Source organism: Salvelinus alpinus, chromosome 32 (assembly GCF_045679555.1).
Source record: "Salvelinus alpinus chromosome 32, SLU_Salpinus.1, whole genome shotgun sequence".
NCBI classification, from domain to species: Eukaryota; Metazoa; Chordata; class Actinopteri; order Salmoniformes; family Salmonidae; genus Salvelinus; species Salvelinus alpinus.
The window spans coordinates 29,959,026-29,977,775 of NC_092117.1; the positions used below are offsets into that span (position 1 = coordinate 29,959,026).

The window sequence follows — 18,750 nt, forward strand, 5'->3', positions numbered from 1 at the left end:
AGTCTGGACAACATGCCTTTCTTGGGCACAATTTAAAGGAGGTCAAGGGAGATTATCATGTCTCCAAGGTTGTTTCATTTCTTACTCTGCAGCTCTGTGAAGATGTGAGACGAGAGGATAGCTATGGGAATGTGCCTAGCAACACCATTGCCCTGTGACAGCTCATTAGCAACCCTGTTGAGAGTGGTGATAGACACTCGTCTTCCCTCTGTGGTTGAGAGCGTTATCTGCTGCTGAGAAGCGTGCGCACGCACGCACACACGCACGCACTCACACACACACACACACAGCTCAATAGAATCAGATATGGTGACCGGGTGCTATCAGATCCTTTGATACGTGTCCTCAACAAATATATCACTTTTTGTTCTGTTCTTAAAAGTTCTCCCTGCTACAGTAAGTCAATTCCCACCACTCTCACCCCATCCAGCCTCACCCCTCTCTTCCTTCACCTCTCTCTCCCTCCTCACTCCTCTCTTCCTTCACCTCTCTCTCCCTCACCCCTCTCTTCCTTCACCTCTCTCTCCCTCCTCAACCCTCTCTTCCTTCACCTCTCTCTCCCTGAACCCTCTCTCTCTCCCTCACCCCTCTCTCCCTCCTCACCTCTCCCTCTCTCCCTTCAGCTCTATCTCCCTCACCCCTCTCTCCCTCCTCACCTCTATCTCCCTCCTCACCCCTCTCTCCCTCCTCACCCCTCTCTCCCTCCTCACCCCTCTCTCCCTCCTCACCCCTCTCTCCCTCCTCACTCCTCTCTCCCTCCTCACCTCTCTCTCTCTCCTCACCCCTTTCTCTCTCTCCTCACCCCTCCCTCCCTCACCCCTCTCCCCTTTCTCCTTCACATCTCTCTCCCTCCTCACCCTCTCCTCACCTTACAGACTCGTCCAACCCGTGGCACTCTAATGTGGCTGTAGTATGGTGTCTGCTCCTGGCTCTTCTCGGTAAAGAAGTAGTAGATTTTACCGTCATCTCCGGTAGTACTGCCCTCACTCTCCCTCACCAGGGCACTGCCCACAAAGTCAGCCTCTGGGGAACACAGAAACAAACAGAGTCAGGAATGATCGACTCTAAAACATTGCTTTTCACGGAAATACAACATATCCCTTTAATAAGAGGCAGAACAGAAGGCGTTGCTATAGTCAAGACCAGGTGACTTGAAGACCAGGTGACTTGAGCAGGAAAATTAACATTGGAAGGACCATACTGGCCAAAGAACCAATCAGAGGGAAGAGGCTATGGGTATAGGTTCTTTGAGAGGAGCCGTTCTAGCCCCGGGGAACTCACCATGAAACCAGCGTGTGGGTGCCTCCTCTGTCCTCACCATGGGATAGGGGTCGTTACGTCGGATGTCCGGAGAGCACCGGAACTCATACTGAGACGCTGTGTACATCTGCTGGTCTGGACCAATACAGGAACAGCAATGGTTATTGGTAAGTTTACATTGCAGAATAAGTATGACACATTAGCATTGAGCATAAACTTAAATTGTGAATAATATGCCCCCCAGAAATGTGTGTTAAAATGTGTGTTCTTTTTTGTTGTTGTACTTCTTTGCATCTACACCTGTCCAGAAACATTGGTCCCATGTTTGGTGACAGAAGACATCTCAATAAAGGATATACACTAGTCATATATACAGGGTCTAAGAAGAGTTGTTTTACCCACGATGAAGCCAGTGTAGCCTGTTGCAGGTCCATACGGACACTTCTCTCTACCCTCCTCAAACTCAGACGACACTTTAAACCTCTCCTCATCCTACACAGGAGAACAGGAGGTTATGGAGGCTAGTAACACAGTGGTAGAGCATAATATGGTTCATATTGTGTCAATTACTGTGGAAAGAGGGAGACAGTCGACCCACACAATACCTTGAAGGAGTTAGTTAGCTAGAACATGAAATTACATTCAAAATATATATTTTAGGCATGTTCATTCTATGAGTGTGTGTAGGTTGTGTACTGTACTGCAGGTTACTTACTATGTACGCACAAAGAGGTCTGAAGGCGTGAGTCCCACACATGTAGAGATGAGTGGAATTAAATCTCTGGAGAAACCTGATGTGGTTATAACACTCTGTCTGTTGAGAGAGAGATAATATATCAACAAGAGAGAGAAAGATAGATAGAGAGTGAGGGAGAGAGAGATCGAGGGAGAGACAGGCAGTGAGGGAGAGAGAGATCGAGGGAGAGAGGCAGAGAGAGAGAGAAAGTGAGAGAGAAGGAGAGCTAGAGAGAGCGAGCGAGAGAGAAAGCGAGAGAGATAGAGAGGGGGAGAGATAGATAGAGAGAGGGAGAGAGAGATAGAGAGAGAGAGAGGGAGAGAAAGAGAGAGAAAGAGAGAGAGAGAGAAAGAGATGGAGAGAGAGGGGGAAGATAGAGGAAGAGATAGAGGGAGAGAGAGATAGAGAGGGAGAGAGAGATGGCGAGAGAGAGACAGAGGGAGATATAGAGAGCGAGAGAGGGAGAGATAGAGACCGAGGGAGAGAGGGAGAGATAGAGAGAAAGAGAGAGAGAATAAGGGAGAGATAGAGAGTTAAACTGTTTATGATGGATGATACATGAGATAGAAATCCCACACATATTGAGATGAGTAGATGTAAACCTCCCTAGGAGAGAGGATGAGAGAAAGAGGGAGGGAGAGAGGGAGGGAGACAGAAAGAGAGAGTAAACCTCTGGAGGTGATTACATCACAGAGAAACAGAAAGAGAGAGAAAGATGCAGTGGAGAAGATGGATGAGAAAAAAGAGAGAAAGACATACCTTATCGTCTTTCCCTTTGTTCAGACACTGCTGCTTCTGCTCCTTCGAGGCTTCCCATTCAATCTGATAGAATATATATATATATATATAGAGAGAGAGAGAGAGAGAGAGAGAGAGAGAGACGGGGAGAGAGAGAGAGAGAGAGAGAGGGGGAGAGAGAGAGAGAGAGAGAGAGAGAGAGAGAGAGAGAGAGAGAGAGAGAGAGAGAGAGAGAGAGAGAGAGAATAAAATTAGATTAGAATTTATTTGAAGAACTTCACACTTTGGGACTTAGCTAGAGCTGTGACGGTCATAGAATTTTGGATGACGGTTATAATCATTTCAATATCAAAACAATAAAATCCATTCTCCTCCGCTCCTGACTGCATGTGCTGCTGCTCCAGTGAAGGAGCCTTGGCAAACATTCGACTCGTTTGCTACAACACCTTGCCTGTTTCAGCAAGGAGCAACACAGTCTCATCACGTTGTAAAGAGTCCATGTTACCACGGAAATGAACTCGACTGCACGGACGCTCGGCCGTCTTCAGTCAGCTGTAAGTTCCACCCAAAAATGTAATGGTCATGACGGTTATTTCATTTTCATGACGGTCTTCATCCATACTGATAAGTTAAACAATGACCCGGTAATCGTGCCAGCCCTAAATGGTACAAGGTGGGTTTGTTAACCTAGAAATAGAGGTGTTCAGTGTAAAAGAATTGGGAGTGGTAGGATCCTAAATCATCTACTGTAAGTTCCCTGATATCACACACGCACACTCTCTCTCTCTTACAGTGCGAGCTGTGCTGTCTGAGATGTCTGTGGCGTTGAGAGCGAACACGGCCCCTCGGGCCCCCACGTAGAGAAGAGCCCTGTCCTCCTCTAGTAGCAGAGTACTGTAGTTCACTACTGAGGACTGGAAACGCCTGCAGCCCAACAGACCTGGGGGGAGATAGAGGAGGGATGAGAGAGAGAGAAGGGGAGAGGAGAGGAGAAGAGAGGGAGGGTGAGAGAGGGAGGGTGAGAGAGGGTGAGAGAGAGAAGGGGAGAGGAGAGGAGAGGGAGAGAGAAGGAGACAGACAGAATGGGAGAGGAGAGGGAGAGAGGATGTGAGAGAGAGAGAGAGAGAGAGAGAGAGAGAGAGAGAGAGAGAGAGAGAGAGGAAAGGGAGAGTGTGTGTGAAGGTGTGAGAGAGAGAGGGAGAGAGAGAGAGAGGAAAGGGAGAGTGTGTGTGAAGGTGTGAGAGAGAGAGGGAGAGAGAGAGGGGAAAGGGAGAGTGTGTGAAGGTGTGTGAGAGAGAGAGAGAGAGAGAGAGAGAGAGGGGAGAGAGAGAGAGGAGAGAGAGAGAGAAGGGGAGAGGAGATGGAGAGAGAGAGAGGGTGAGAGAGAGAAGGGGAGAGGAGATGGAGAGAGAGAGGGTGAGAGAGAGAAAGGGAGAGGAGATGGAGAGAGAGAGAGGGTGAGAGAGAGAAGGGGAGAGGAGATGGAGAGAGAGAGAGAGAGAGAGAAAAGGAGGAGGAGATGGAGGAAATAATAATTTATTAAAGTGACCTCTAACATGTACACCCTGACCCCATTGACACTGCCACTCTCTCTCCCTCTGTGTGTGTGTGTGTGTGTGAACCTGACTCAGCAGCCTAGTATCTGCTCTAATTAGTTCTCCAGTTGAGAGGCTGTGAGATAGTAATGACCAGACACAGAGGGGGTACTAGTGTGTGTGTGTGTGTGTGTGTGTGTGTGTGTGTGTGTGTGTGTGTGTGTGTGTGTGTGTGTGTGTGTGTGTGTGTGTGTGTGTGTGTGTGTGTGTGTGTGTGTGTGTGTGTGTGTGTGTGTGTGTGTGTGAACTTTACACTACATGTACCTACAGCCTACCCTAGTGCTGGCCTCTATTGCTAACCTAGTGTACAGCTAAACTGCAGAAAGCCAGCTGTACAAGACAAGTGTAACAATGACTCAACCATCACAGGTACAGTACAACAGACACACCCACATACAGAAGGAGTGTCCTAGGGCAACAGCAATGTAATTAGCCTTTTTGATTTGTTTAACACTTTTTTGGTTACTACATGATTCCATACCACATGATTCCATACATTCTACAATGTAGAAAATAGTAAAAATAAAGAAAAAGCCTTGAATGAGTAGGTGTTGTAATACCTTTGACTGGTAGTGTACATCCAACATTTCAAAGCCTGTTTCATAGACAATGTAACAATCTGGACTATACAGCTCTGGAAAACATTAAGAGACCACTGCAAAATGATCCGTTTCTCTGGTTTGACTATTTATAGGTATGTGTTTGGGTAAAATTAACATTTCTGTTTTATTCTATAAACTACTGACAACATTTCTCCCAAATTCCAAATAAAAAGATTGTAATTTAGAGCATTTATTTGCAGAAAATGCACCTGGTCAAAAAAACAAAAAAGATTTGTCAGACCTCGAATAATGCAAAGGAAATAAGTTCATATTCATTTTTAAACAACACAATACTCATGTTTTAACTTAGGAAGAGTTCAGAAATCAATATTTGGTGGAATAACCCTGATTTTCAATCACAGCTTTCATGCGTCTTGGCATGCTCTCCACCGTTGATCCAACATTGATGTTGGGTGACTTTCTGCCACTCCTGGCGCAAAAATTCAAGCAGCTCGTCTGTGTTTGATGGCTTGTGACCATCCATCTTCCTCTTGATCACATTCCAGAGGTTTTCAATGAGGTTCAGGTCTGGAGATTGGGCTGGCCATGACAGGGTCTTGATCTGGTGAGATGAGTCCTCTCGCAGTGTTCGTCATTATACCCTGATGAAGACAGCTTGTCTGTCGAAACGTTGGACATAAATATTATTGCATCTGAGCTCCTAGAGTGTGCGGCTCTCCTTTATTGTTCTACTCCACTAGCCAGCACCTCGCCTAAATAGGTGTGCGTTTCTTTCGCCTCTAGGTCCTCCATCCACACCTTGATTGACCTGGCTGTGTGGCATGGAGCATTGTCCTGCTGGAAAAACCAATCCTCAGAGTTGGGGAACATTCTCTTCCAGGACAACCTTGTACGTGGCTTGATTCATGTGTCCTTCACAAAAACAAATCTGTCTGATTCCAGCCTTGCTGAAGCACCCCCAGATCATCACCGATCCTCCACCAAATGTCCCAGTGGGTGCGAGACCTGGAGAGGCCTACAAGCCACAGTGTCTCGCACAACACTTTCTTTTGTTATTTTGACCAGTTGTCATTTTCTGCAAATAAATGCTCTAAATGACAATATTTTTATTTGGAATTTGGGAGAAATGTCAGGAGTTTATAGAATAAAACCAAAATTGTCATTTTACCCAAACACATACCTATAAATAGTCAAACCAGAGAAACGGATACATTTGCAGTGGTCTATAATGTTTTCCAGAGCTGTATGTAGTAAGTTACTTTGAAGAGATGGTGATCAGGTCTAAATAGGGTTTGGTGTTTGGTGTTTGGTAGTCTAGGTTTGGTGTTTGGTAGTCTAAATTAAGTGTACTTGTCTTCAAATGCCATTTCCCCAAAGTTAGACTTTTGCCAACTAATTTTCTTCAGCTTATGTGCGGTGATCCTTAGATTCTCCAAACTTGCCCAGAGGGAATTGTTGATATGTTGTAAAATGTTTTATTCTAAATAACATTTTCCTTTGAGAAATGTGCCCAAAATTAATTTTTACGTACATGTCTTTAGTATTTTAGAGATAGAAAGATGAAAAAAACATTTTGTAGGAGGAAAAATACCCATTGCACAAAGGACAGGATGCCAGAAATCATTTACATTCAAGCTGTCCAGTGTGGCAGCCAGATCGGCGCCAAGGCTATGTATAATACAATGAGATGAAAATCCTTCCTGTTATACTTAAAATTCAACCTCAATACTCAGTCAACTCCACTGAAGACTATGTGGGTGCCTCAGACATTCATCTGGATGTGATCAGTGTATACTGCAATACATTCTCATATCAGTCTATCTGTGTCTGTAATACAGGAGTCGTCAATCTCTGTGACCATCCCTAGAGTATTTACATTACTGTATATATACAATGTTTAGTGCCGTAACAGTAATCAAAGTCATTATCATTGCGTTCTCAAATGTATTAGGGAATAGCATGTAGCAACAATGTACCCAATTATCCACAGTCCATCCCCGTAACCACTTGTCACAGTGTGATTCTCTCCCCAGTCTCCAAGTATGTCCCCAGATCCATCTAGAGGGGATCAAAATTCACCTTTACAATAATCATCGCATTTGCAGACTAACAGTAAAAGATCATTCCTAATGTGATGAATAGGCCTAGGTCTACATTCGGTAACAGTGGGACTAGTCACTGCAGCCTAATACGTTCATTTAACTCACGACTGTTGGCAAAAAAAGACAGTTCTGAACAGATCGCACATTCCAGGCTCAGCCCCAGGGGTCAATTATTATTATTTTTTAAATGTATTTGCTTAATTTTTTTTATTGAACCTTTATTTAACTAGGCAAGTCAGTTACGTACAAATTCTTATTTACAGCAACGGCCTAGGAACAGTGGGTTAACTGCCTTGTTTAGGGGAAGAATGACAGATTTTTACCTTGTCAGCTCATGGATTCCATCTAGCAACCTTTCGGTTACTGGCCCAACGCTCTAACTAGGCTACCTGTTGCCCCGCAAGGAGTTCCGGGAAAATGTTGGCCTTTTATAAACACATTACATGCAATTTCGACGTCATTTTAAAGAAGGAATCCTAGGTAGGGGGAAACAGCGCCAATGTCCATATTGTTTTGTTTTTGTCTCGTTGACGAAGCAGAGTTGGGGGGCACTGGGGAAGCGCTGGGGAGCGTTGCGCATCGGGGTAAAGCAAAATGCTGTACTATCAATGTCAGAGGGGGAAAAAACTGTTTGTTGTTTGCACTAACATCTTTGTTGTTGTAATATCACAAACAGACGTGGCAATTTCACCATTAAAGATTTCAGCTTTAAAAGGACTGGAGACATTTATAATATTTTTTAATACCACAAAAATGCACAAAATGACAGTCTACTTTGACACTAACAAACTGAGAATTCAAAACGACCTAGTCTTGAATGCAACCAATCGCCTACAAAATGTGAGGAGATACAGATTGTACAATATGATGTTGATCTAGCCTTGTGGAGGAAATGATAGTACTAAAACAATACTGCAGAGGCACAGACTCATCCAATGATAAAGACAGTGAAGGCTGAGCTGGGCTTAGTCTCGGGACCGGACCCTACACTGCAGCTGTCCCCATAGGAGAACCCTTTTTGGTTCCTCAATAGAACGCTTTTTGGTTCCAGGTAGAATCCTATGTGGAAAAGGTTCTACATGAAACCCAAAGGGTTCTACCTGGAACTAATAGGGGCTATTCGAATGGGTCTCCTATAGGGACAGCCGAAGAACCTTTTTAGGTTCTAGATAGCACCTTTTTTCTGAGAGTGTAGGCTACAGCAGTGACTAGGGTCTGGGAATCATGATGGACTGTCTTGGTAACTTTGAAAAGGGGAGTAAAAAAATCAGTGAGGGTCCTCTTCAGACAGTCAACTCTCCCAACAAATCACCAGTTTGGCTATGTGGAGATGAAAATGCAGGCAGGAATTGTGCTCATGAAAAACTCTTACCATAGGCTGGAGGCAGACATGCCAGAAGGTCATGATTCTAAACCAAAGTTTGCAGGCAAAACCTTTGAAGTAGTTTTAGTGAAGGCAGTTGCAGCAAACTAGTCACTTGTGAAATGCACTCATTAAAAATAACCTCAGTGATCTCCATCTAGCTAGCTACTATTTTGTGTCCGGGGGATGTTTACGCTAGGGCAGCCAGCGGATAAGGCAGTGCCCTCTCCTTTATGCCAAACTGACGTCTAAGTACAGACGTGTATGTTAGAACATTGGTACATTGTGGGAGTCAACCCGTCTGTACGTTGAAATGGAACAAGATCTGGGGCCGTATGTATCAAGTGTCTCAGAGAAGTGCTGATACCAGGCTGTCAGACAAAGGCCCTTAAAAATGTAAAAGACTCCAGCCACCCAAGTCATAGACTGTTCTCTGCTACGGCACGGCAAGCGGTACCGATGCACCAAGTCTGGAACCAACAGGACCCTGAACAGCTGCTACCCCCAAGCCATAAGACTGCTAAATAGTTAGTTATATCGTTAACCAATAGCTACCCGGACGATCTGGATTGAACATTTTTGCACTAACTCTTTTGACTCTTCACATTCGCTGCTGCTACTGTTTATTATCTATCCTGTTGCCTAGTCACTTTACCTCTACCTATATGTAGATATCTACCTCAATTACCTCGTACCCCTGCTCATCGACTCTGTACTGGTACTCCGTGTATATCGCCAAGTAATCGTTACTCATTGTGTATTTATTCCTCATGTTATTATTTGTCCGTTCTTTCTCTCTGCATTGTTGGTAAGAGCCCGTAAGTAAGCATTTCACTGATGGTCTACACCTGTTGTTTACAATTTGGATTTGATTTGATCTCGGATTAGTTTGGCCTTTTAGATCATGGACATGAGGATCTGATCCAAGATCAATATTCCTACTCCGAGACGCTTTACAAATATGAGTCTTGATTCCTATAGAGAAGAATTGTGGACAAGAAATGTCTGATTTCTCCACCTCTGTGAAGGTACTAGTATCTAGTAGCTTCTTAATTGTGGATCGGTGTCCCGTCCACGGGACAGTTGTTGCTCAATATGCATAATGTGACTACAACGTCGTTTTAAACATACATATACGTGTCTTATATGGGCAGAAAGCTTAAATTCTTGTTAATCTAACTGCATTGTCCAATTTACAGTAGCTATTACAGCGAAAAAATACCATGCTATTGTTTGAGGAGACTGCACAACCACAAAACACTTTTATCATGGCGACAGGTTTGATTCATTCACATCTGAAGGGTAAATCACTTACTTACATTCTGAAATCTTGCTCTGATTTGTCATCCTCAGGGACCCAGAGATAAAATGTAGTGTAGTTTTGTTTGATAAAATCCTTTTCATATCCTAAAAAGGTCCATATAGTATTCACGATCAATTTTGTATTTCCACTCGTTCATCTTGCAAAGAAAGAAATCTGTGAAAATCGAACGCTAAACGTTGTTTCAACCAGTCAAATTACGTTTGTGTTCGTCCGGGTTAGGGAGGGTTTGGCCGGCAGGGATATCCTTGTCTCATCGCGCACTAGCGACTCCTGTGGCGGGCCGGGAGCAGTGCACGCTGACACGGTCGCCAGGTGTACGGTGTTTCCTCCGACACATTGGTGCGGCTGGCTTCCGGGTTGGATGGGCATTGTGTCAAGAAGCAGTGCGGCTTGGTTGGGTTGTGTTTCGGAGGACGCATGGCTCTCGACCTTCGCCTCTCCCGAGTCCATGCGGGTGTTGCAGCAATAAGACAAGACTGTAACTACTACCAATTGGATACCACAAAATTGGGGAGAAAAAAGGGGTGGGGAAAAAAATTATAATAAAAAAAATACATTTGTATGTATTCCTCAGACACTCTAAAAAGTAACCAGCCTTTGCTATATCATTCTGCATTCAGTATATCCACTGGAAAGCCAATTTTAGCCAGGAAGGCACGACATCATTGTGCGCCAATGACACGGGCGGTGTTCACTTGATTGACTGTATCTTTGTCCAATGACCACCTATCGTTTTGAAACCGTGCTTTACGTGAGTAGGTGGACACCCTTTGTATGAAGACAAATCTTTCAGCTAACCAGCTCCCGATGAGTCGAATGGCGTTTGGACATTTATGCAAGACCATGTCGAAGCGCGTTACGCATATCTGTGAGTTATGAAAACTAAGTGTTTTGTTCATTTTTTACTTTTTACTTTTTTTACAATATGGCTACTAATACTGGAAAAGCTAAATCAAAGTCCAGGTATACAGATTTTGGACGATATTCTAGCAGAAATCTACCGGGACTTTAGACAACAGACTTTAGACAACAGCTAAAGGAGAGGACGCTTAGACTGGTAAGTGAAATACCTGTCTTAAAATTTATATTCTTTTATATTGTAAATTCGAGCTAATGCAGTTGTTTGAATGGTTGCATAGTAATCATTTGAGCGATTTTTTAAATATTTTCTTTGATTGCTATATATATATATATATATAATCCCTAATTAAATATGTGTATGAATAGCAAACAAGGCACTCGAAAGCCACAAAATGTCAAAGTCAACATAGAATACACATTGGGCTCCCGACTGGAGCAGTGGTCTAACACACTGCAGTACCTGATTCGAATCCAGGCTGCATCACATCCGACCGTGATTGGTCCCACAGGGCGGTGCACAATTTGCCCAGCGTCGTCCGGGTTTGGCCGCGGTAGGCGTCATTGTAAATAAGAATTTGTACTGACCTGCCTAGTTAAATAAAGGTTAATTAATCAAAATAAACAAATAATTGATACACACACACTTCACCACAGTGTTCCTCCTACTCTATATAATATATGTTTATAGATGTGTTGTTTATTTGATGTATTGCTAAAATAAAGGTTCAATAAAATAAGTAATACACTTGAGTTCTTACTGATTTAAAAAAAAGATCTTCAATAGTGGTAAAGACTGACTTCAAAGAGACCAGATTCACGTCCTCCATCCCCCACTTAGTCTGACTGCTGCTCTCTCTGGCTCCACAACAAACCCCCGCCCGGCCATCTACAGGTGTGAATACCCAGCCAGCCTACAAGTAGAGGATGGTAAGTGCTTTACAGCAGAAAGAGACTTGGGACTTGGAACCAGCAGCACAATGTTGTGTAGCGGGTGTTCTAAATACTGTAATTGTAAATAGTGTGTAAATTAGATTTTTTAAATGTTTTACTTTGTGTGTAGTTTGTGGTGTTTTCACTTATGCCTTTAGATCAGTGTTGGCTGCTAACTTGGCCCTTATCTTAAATATTTCACTTCTGTTTTTGGAGACATTGGATCAGCATTCCTGTTGCGTCTCCTGTTAGTACATTTTACGTAGGGAAGCTAATGATCCATCATGTATGACATTCCTGGGAGTGTGTAAACGTGTATTTTTTATTAGCATAGCATTTTTGTATGTTTTCTATAGTAAATGTATCAATTTACCAATTCGGCCACTTGGAGGCCACTTGGGTACATTTGGGAAAATCGTGAGGGACACCTGGGTGACCTCATACTAAATTGTCATGTAGCTTGCTCATTCTTGAAGTTATCAGTCTGAAACTTTGCATATACACTGTATACACCATCAAATTACCTCCAGCTTCCTAGCTGAATGTGTGGCTGTTCTTTTTCATGTCACAGATGATGCAATAAAAATAGAAAACGTATGTTTTTTTCTTTGTATTATCTTTTACCAGATCTAATGTGTTATGTTCTCCTACATTCATTTCACATTTCCATAAACTTCAAATTGTTTCCTTTCAAATGATATCAAGAATATGCATATCCTTGCTTCCGGTCCTGAGCTACAGGCAGTTAGATTTGGGTATGTCATTTCAGGCGGAAATTGAAAAGAAGGGCCTGATCCTTAATTAAGAAGATACTTATCTGAGCTCTGTGAAGGTACTAGTAGCTAGTAGCCATGGCTGAGTGGTCACCCATTTCACAAATAATTAAAAAGAGTTCCAAAGGGTTCTTCAGTTATCCCCGTAGGAGAACCCTTTTTGGTTCATTGTAGGATCCTCTGTGGAAAGGGTTATTCCTGGAAAGAAAAAGAGCTCTTCAAAGGGTTCTCCTATGGGGACAACCAAAGAACCCTTTTAGGTTCTAGATAGCACTTTTTTTTATAAAAAATATTTTACAACGAGTGTCCTGTGTAGCTCCTTTCTTTATGGGCCGATTTTCCTGGACTGACAAGTGCTTCTCTATGGGCTGATTTCCCTGGACTGACAAGTGCTTCTCTATGGGCTGATTTCCCTGGACTGACAAGTGCTTTTCTATGGGCTGATTTCCCTGGACTGACAAGTGCTTTTCTATGGGCTGATTTCCCTGGACTGACAAGTGCTTCTCTATAGGCTGATTTCCCTGGACTGACAAGTGCTTCTCTATGGGCTGATTTCCCTGGACTGACAAGTGCTTTTCTATGGGCTGATTTCCCTGGACTGACAAGTGCTTCTCTATAGGCTGATTTCCCTGGACTGACAAGTGCTTCTCTATGGGCTGATTTCCCTGGACTGACAAGTGCTTCTCTATGGGACTATTTCCCTGGACTAACAATGGCTTCTCTATTGGCTGATTTCCCTGAACTAACAATTGCTTCTCTATGGGCTGATTTCTCTGGAAAACAGGTGCTTCTCTATGGGCCGATCTCCCTGGACTAAGAAGCACCTCCAAGGGACAACCTCTACTGTGTGTTAGTTTAGAAATAGACTCATGTGAATGTCCAGCCTAACTGGTACATTTGTGTTTCATTTCTTAAACTAGGTTTGAAATCCCATCTTTCTTCATGTTTTTGACTTCCCATTGGGATTAATCAGACACAAAGCACAGCGGCCATATTACATTCCTTCTGGGTGATTGTATAACCAGCCTATTCTACTCTCTCCCCTGGAATCATTTGAGATGTCCTCTGCAAGCACAACTGTGAAAGACAAGGCCATTCACACACACTGATGCATGTGCATCCACGCACACACCACACTCACACACCCACACACAGTATACACAATGTGCCTGTCATTGGGAACAGAGACAATGAGTGTTCTGCAGAGACAATGAGTGTGTTGCAGAGACAATGAGTGTGTTGCAGCGACAATGAGTGTGTTGCAGAGACAATGAGTGTGTTGCAGCGACAATGAGTGTGTTGCAGAGACAATGAGTGTGTTGCAGAGACAATGAGTGTGTTGCAGAGACAATGAGTGTGTTGCAGAGACAATGAGTGTGTTGCAGAGACAATGAGTGTGTTGCAGAGACAATGAGTGTGTTGCAGAGACAATGAGTGTGTTGCAGAGACAATGAGTGTAATCCCAGCATTGTATCTCACTTCGACAGGTGAGAGGACAGGATACACACACCCAACACACAAATAGGCGAACACATGAACGCACACACACACACCTAAGAGGAACGACAACATCACCCTTCCTCTCCCACACACACAATCCAAGTGTGGTAGAGAAAGAGAGAGGATCCAGAGGTCACTGGGGGTCAGGGATTACTAAAGGTCAGAGTTCAACTCCGCCCCAGGCTGGGGTTTAATCCCATCAGGATTGACCTGAAAGTCTGACTGTACATGGTGAGAATTATTCATGGACCTTAGTTTGACCAGCTACAGCTAAACTTGACTGGGAATACACATACTGGATTCTCACATACCGTCTCTGCTATTCAACTCATTCATGAGCGATTCTGTTTGTCACCTTTAATTACAGGGTGTTTGTGTTTATGAGAGAGGGAGAGATCCTGTGGACTTTATTTACTGAGTAAATATTTTGAAGGGGCCTCAGCTGATCAGGTCAGAACTCCAGAACACAGTTTTCAGAAACATTTAAAGTCAGAAGTTTACATACAACTTAGCCAAATACATTTAAACTGTTTTTCACAATTCCTGACATTTAATCCCAGTAAAAATGCTCTGTTTTAGGTCAGTTAAGATCACAACTTTATTATAAGAATGTGAAATGTCAGAATAATAGTAGAGAGTGATTTATTTCAGCTTTTGTTTCTTTCATCACATTCCTAGGGGGTCAGAAGTCTACATACACTCAATTAGTATTTGGTAGCATTGCCTTTAAATTGTTTAACTTGGGTCAAACGTTTCGGGTAACCTTCCACAAGCTTCCCACAATAAGTTGGGTGAATTTTGGCCCATTCCTCCTGACAGAGCTGGTGTAACTGAGTCAGGTTTGTAGGCCTCCTTGCTCGCACACGCTTTTTCAGTTCTGCCCACAAATTTTCTATACGATTGAGGTCAGGGCTTTGTGATGGCCACTTCAATACCTTGACTTTGTTGTCCTTAAGCCATTTTGCCACAACTTTGGAAGTATGCTTGGGGTCATTGTCCATTTGGAAGACCCATTTGCGACCAAGCTTGAACTTCCTGAGTGATGTCTTGAGATGTTGCTTCAATATATCCACATAATTTTCCTCCCTCATGATGCCATCTATTTTGTGAAGTGCACCAGTCCCTCCTGCAGCAAATCACCCCCACAACATGATGCTGCCACCCCCGTGCTTCATGGTTGGGATGGTGTTCTTCGGCTTGCAAGCCTCCCCCTTTTTCCTCCAAACATAACGATGGTCATTACGGCCAAACAGTTCTATTTTTGTTTCATCAGACCAGAGGACATTTCTCCAAAAAGTACGATCTTTGTCCCCATTGCAATTTGCAATTGCAAACAATAGTCTGGCTTTTTCATGGCGGTTTTGGAGCAGTGGCTTCTTCCTTGCTGAGCGGCCTTTCAGGTTATGTCGATATAGGACTCGTTTTACTGTGGATATAGATGCTTTTGTACCTGTTTCCTTCAGCATCTTCACAAGGTCCGACTGTATCACAGTACAACATCTTCATATTGGAGACCCAGGAATGTAACTTAAACTTCACACACGTTATTGTCTACATGCCCCACTCCACACCTTTCTGTTGCTCTTTCATGTCACATTTTATTCATTTAGCAGTAGTGAGTGCATGTATTTTCTTACTGGCCACCTGTGGGGATTGAACCCACAACCCTGGCATTGCAAGCACCATGTTCTACCAACTGAGCCACACGAGATCTTTCACACCACGTAATGTTTACAGTGAAAGTCACCACCTCCCAAGCATCAATCAGACTCAGCGATTGGCTATGATGTAGATCCAGAAAGTAAACAGCATAGTAGGTAAATTTCCTCAACAATTAAGAGGGTTGAAGCGCGATGCTCAACTTCTCCGATGTTTTGGTGCCCTGGCCTCCACGCTGTGAGCAAAGTGAAGGGAACCCATGCACATGCGCAGATACTGTGTATGACTGTGTGAGAGCCAAGTCTTGCATCTCACTCATCTCAATATCTGCAGTGCTGCTCGTGGCAACATCATTTCGCCGAGTCTACCTTTCAGGTTAGGTGTGTATTTTAACCACCCCGTGGTGGGCTTGGAGTGTTGCCATGGTAACGTTTAGATGAAAGAGATTAGTCAAAGTGTGCAGATAAAAGCCACAGTGATGGCAGGACAAAATACAGACTTAAGAAAGAGAAGGAGGAGAGAATAAAGACTTGAAGGTAGAAAGAGAGAGGGAGCCGGGTGTAAGAGGGAGGAGGGATTGGTGCGGCAAGCAAGTAATGGAGGAAAAGGAGAGGAATGAGAAAAGACATGAGAAAGGACATGGGAAAGGACATGGGAAAGGACATGGGAAAGGAGTTGGGAAAGGACATGGGAAAGGAGATGAGTGGTACAATAGTGTGTAGGTGGACAAGAAAGAAGGAGGATAGATACATTGTTGATTTAGAATGAGTGAGATAAGAGAAGAGGAGTAGAGAATGGAGGAGAGGAGGGGTAGAAGAGGAGGACCATTGACCAAAAAGACTTCCAGATGTGATCGCATAAAACCACAGGCAGATTTGTATTCACTCTGGGAAATTCCAAAGACACACACACACACACACACACACACACACACACACACACACACACACACACACACACACACACACACACACACACACACACACACACACACACACACACACACACACACACACACACACACACATACACACACACACACACACACACAGGTGTGAGAGTACAGCTCTCCTTTCTCTGTCTCCCTCTCTCTTGCTCTGTTTTAAACTCAAACACATTATATTATCTGAGCCCTTTTAACGTAGGACCGTCGTCCTCACGTCCTCGGAACAGAAAGTTGAATTTTCGTCAACTGGTTTATATAGTGGTGAAAGAAGGGCGTGTTTCATAGTTTACAACCAAAGTCTGTTCACTTGGGCGGGGCCTCTGAGTGAGCAGAGTTTCTCTATGACAAACTGTTCTCTCATTTAAGAAGCTAAAATTATATTTAATCTTTTCACAAATAGTTTCATATTTAAATTGAACAACAATTCCATGTGAATCTGATAACTAGAATGTGTCGACTTTCCAAGATACAGTTTATGTCATCCTGTCATTAGTGGTAATGTCTCAGACAGCAACTGATCTGAGATCATATTCATTAAGTACCAACGCATATTTTCAACTGGTTGGATTACCGAAATATGGTTCCCTTTCCCACCTTTCGATGTTACCAGACTCTCTATGTTACAAAGGCTTTACAAGAGTCAACTCTATAAAGTAGAAAGAGAGAAAAGGGGAAAGGTATTTATGGGGGTCATAAACCTCCCCCAACAGGCCAACATCATGACACCCTCTACATATCTATTGTGTGTGTGTGTGTGTGTGTGCGCGTGTGCTTACCGCTAGTAGTCACAGTGATCCTGGGGGTGACATCAAGGTCTATGGGGGCTCTGAAGGGGTATCCTCCCGCTACACCACAGCTCAGGAACAGGAGCAGGAGAAGGGAGGACAGGGCAGAACACACACACACTGCCATCTACACACACACCCGCCAGGGGGAGAGAGCTGCCCTCCGACTAGTCCTCAGAGAGGACACACAGACACTGTGGAAAAACACACTCTCATTCACACGCTCATGCATCCATTCACATGAACACACACTAGTGAGCTGCCGTTCTCCTACTATTCTGAGCAAGAAACTCGCACACTCACTCACCCGCTCAAGCAAAGAAACACTGTCACTTCGACACACACACACTGGAAGGCAGTCCTCTCTTCTCTCGGCACACACACACACATATACACACATATAGCACACCGACGCCAACAAACACTGGAGTCTCTCTCCCTCTGGGCTGAAGGCTGAACCGACTGGCTCATCTACTGGCTGCAGGTTCCATCTAGAGAGAAAACATGTCAGACTTTATCCATTGTCATCTACACATGTCTAATCTACGTATTGCTGCCAGGAACTGTTGTCAAACTCCAAACTCTTCAGTAGCGTACATTTATGCATGCAGCAATCATTAACATCATAACCACATTAATCATTACTGTAACATCATAACCACAGCAATCCTTAACATAACCACAGCAATCATTACTGTAACATCATAACCACAGCAATCATTACTGTAACATCACAACCACAGCAATCATTACTGTAACATCATAACCACAGCAATCCTTACTGTAACATCATAACCACAGCAATCATTACTGTAACATCATAACCACAGCAATCATTACTGTAACATCACAACCACAGCAATCATTACTGTAACATCATAACCACAGCAATCATTACTGTAACATCACAACCACAGCAATCATTACTGTAACATCACAACCACAGCAATCATTACTGTAACATCACAACCACAGCAATCATTAACATCACAACCACAGCAATCATTACTGTAACATCATAACCACAGCAATCCTTAACATAACCACAGCAATCATTACTGTAACATCATAACCACAGCAATCCTTAACATAACCACAGCAATCATTACTGTAACATAATAACCACAGCAATCATTACTGTAACATCATAACCACATGAATCATTACTGTAACATCATAACCACAGCAATTATTACTGTAACATAATAACCCCAGCAATTATTACTGTAACATCATAACCACAGCAATTATTACTGTAACATAATAACCACAGCAAATATTACTGTAACATAATAACCACAGCAATTATTACTGTAACATCATAACCACAGCAATTATTACTGTAACATAATAACCACAGCAATTATTACTGTAACATAATAACCACAGCAATTATTACTGTAACATCATAACCACAGCAATTATTACTGTAAATTAATAACCACAGCAATCATTACTGTAACATAATAACCAGAGCAATCATTACTGTAACATCATAACCACATTAATCATTACTGTAACATCATAACCACAGCAATTATTACTGTAACATCATAACCACAGCAATTATTACTGTAACATAATAACCACAGCAATTATTACTGTAACATCATAA

At 43.2% G+C, this 18,750-nt stretch overlaps 1 protein-coding gene across 2 annotated transcripts in view; it reads right to left on the minus strand.

Annotated features, from left to right (window-relative positions):
- The window catches only part of LOC139562570 (semaphorin-4G-like), a 38,994-nt gene that overhangs the window by 18,787 nt on the left and 1,457 nt on the right, over positions 1-18,750 (minus strand). For both annotated transcript variants that reach the window (XR_011672408.1, XM_071380345.1), the window contains exons 2-8: positions 17,127-17,626; positions 3,526-3,674; positions 2,756-2,818; positions 1,976-2,074; positions 1,659-1,752; positions 1,282-1,395; positions 869-1,023 (exon numbers count right to left, since the gene is read on the minus strand). Coding sequence is in view for 1 of the 2 variants with exons in the window: in XM_071380345.1 (XP_071236446.1) it covers positions 869-1,023; positions 1,282-1,395; positions 1,659-1,752; positions 1,976-2,074; positions 2,756-2,818; positions 3,526-3,674; positions 17,127-17,262 (810 nt within the window). In the remaining variant the exon portion in view is untranslated. The remainder of the gene's footprint in view (positions 1-868; positions 1,024-1,281; positions 1,396-1,658; positions 1,753-1,975; positions 2,075-2,755; positions 2,819-3,525; positions 3,675-17,126; positions 17,627-18,750) is intronic.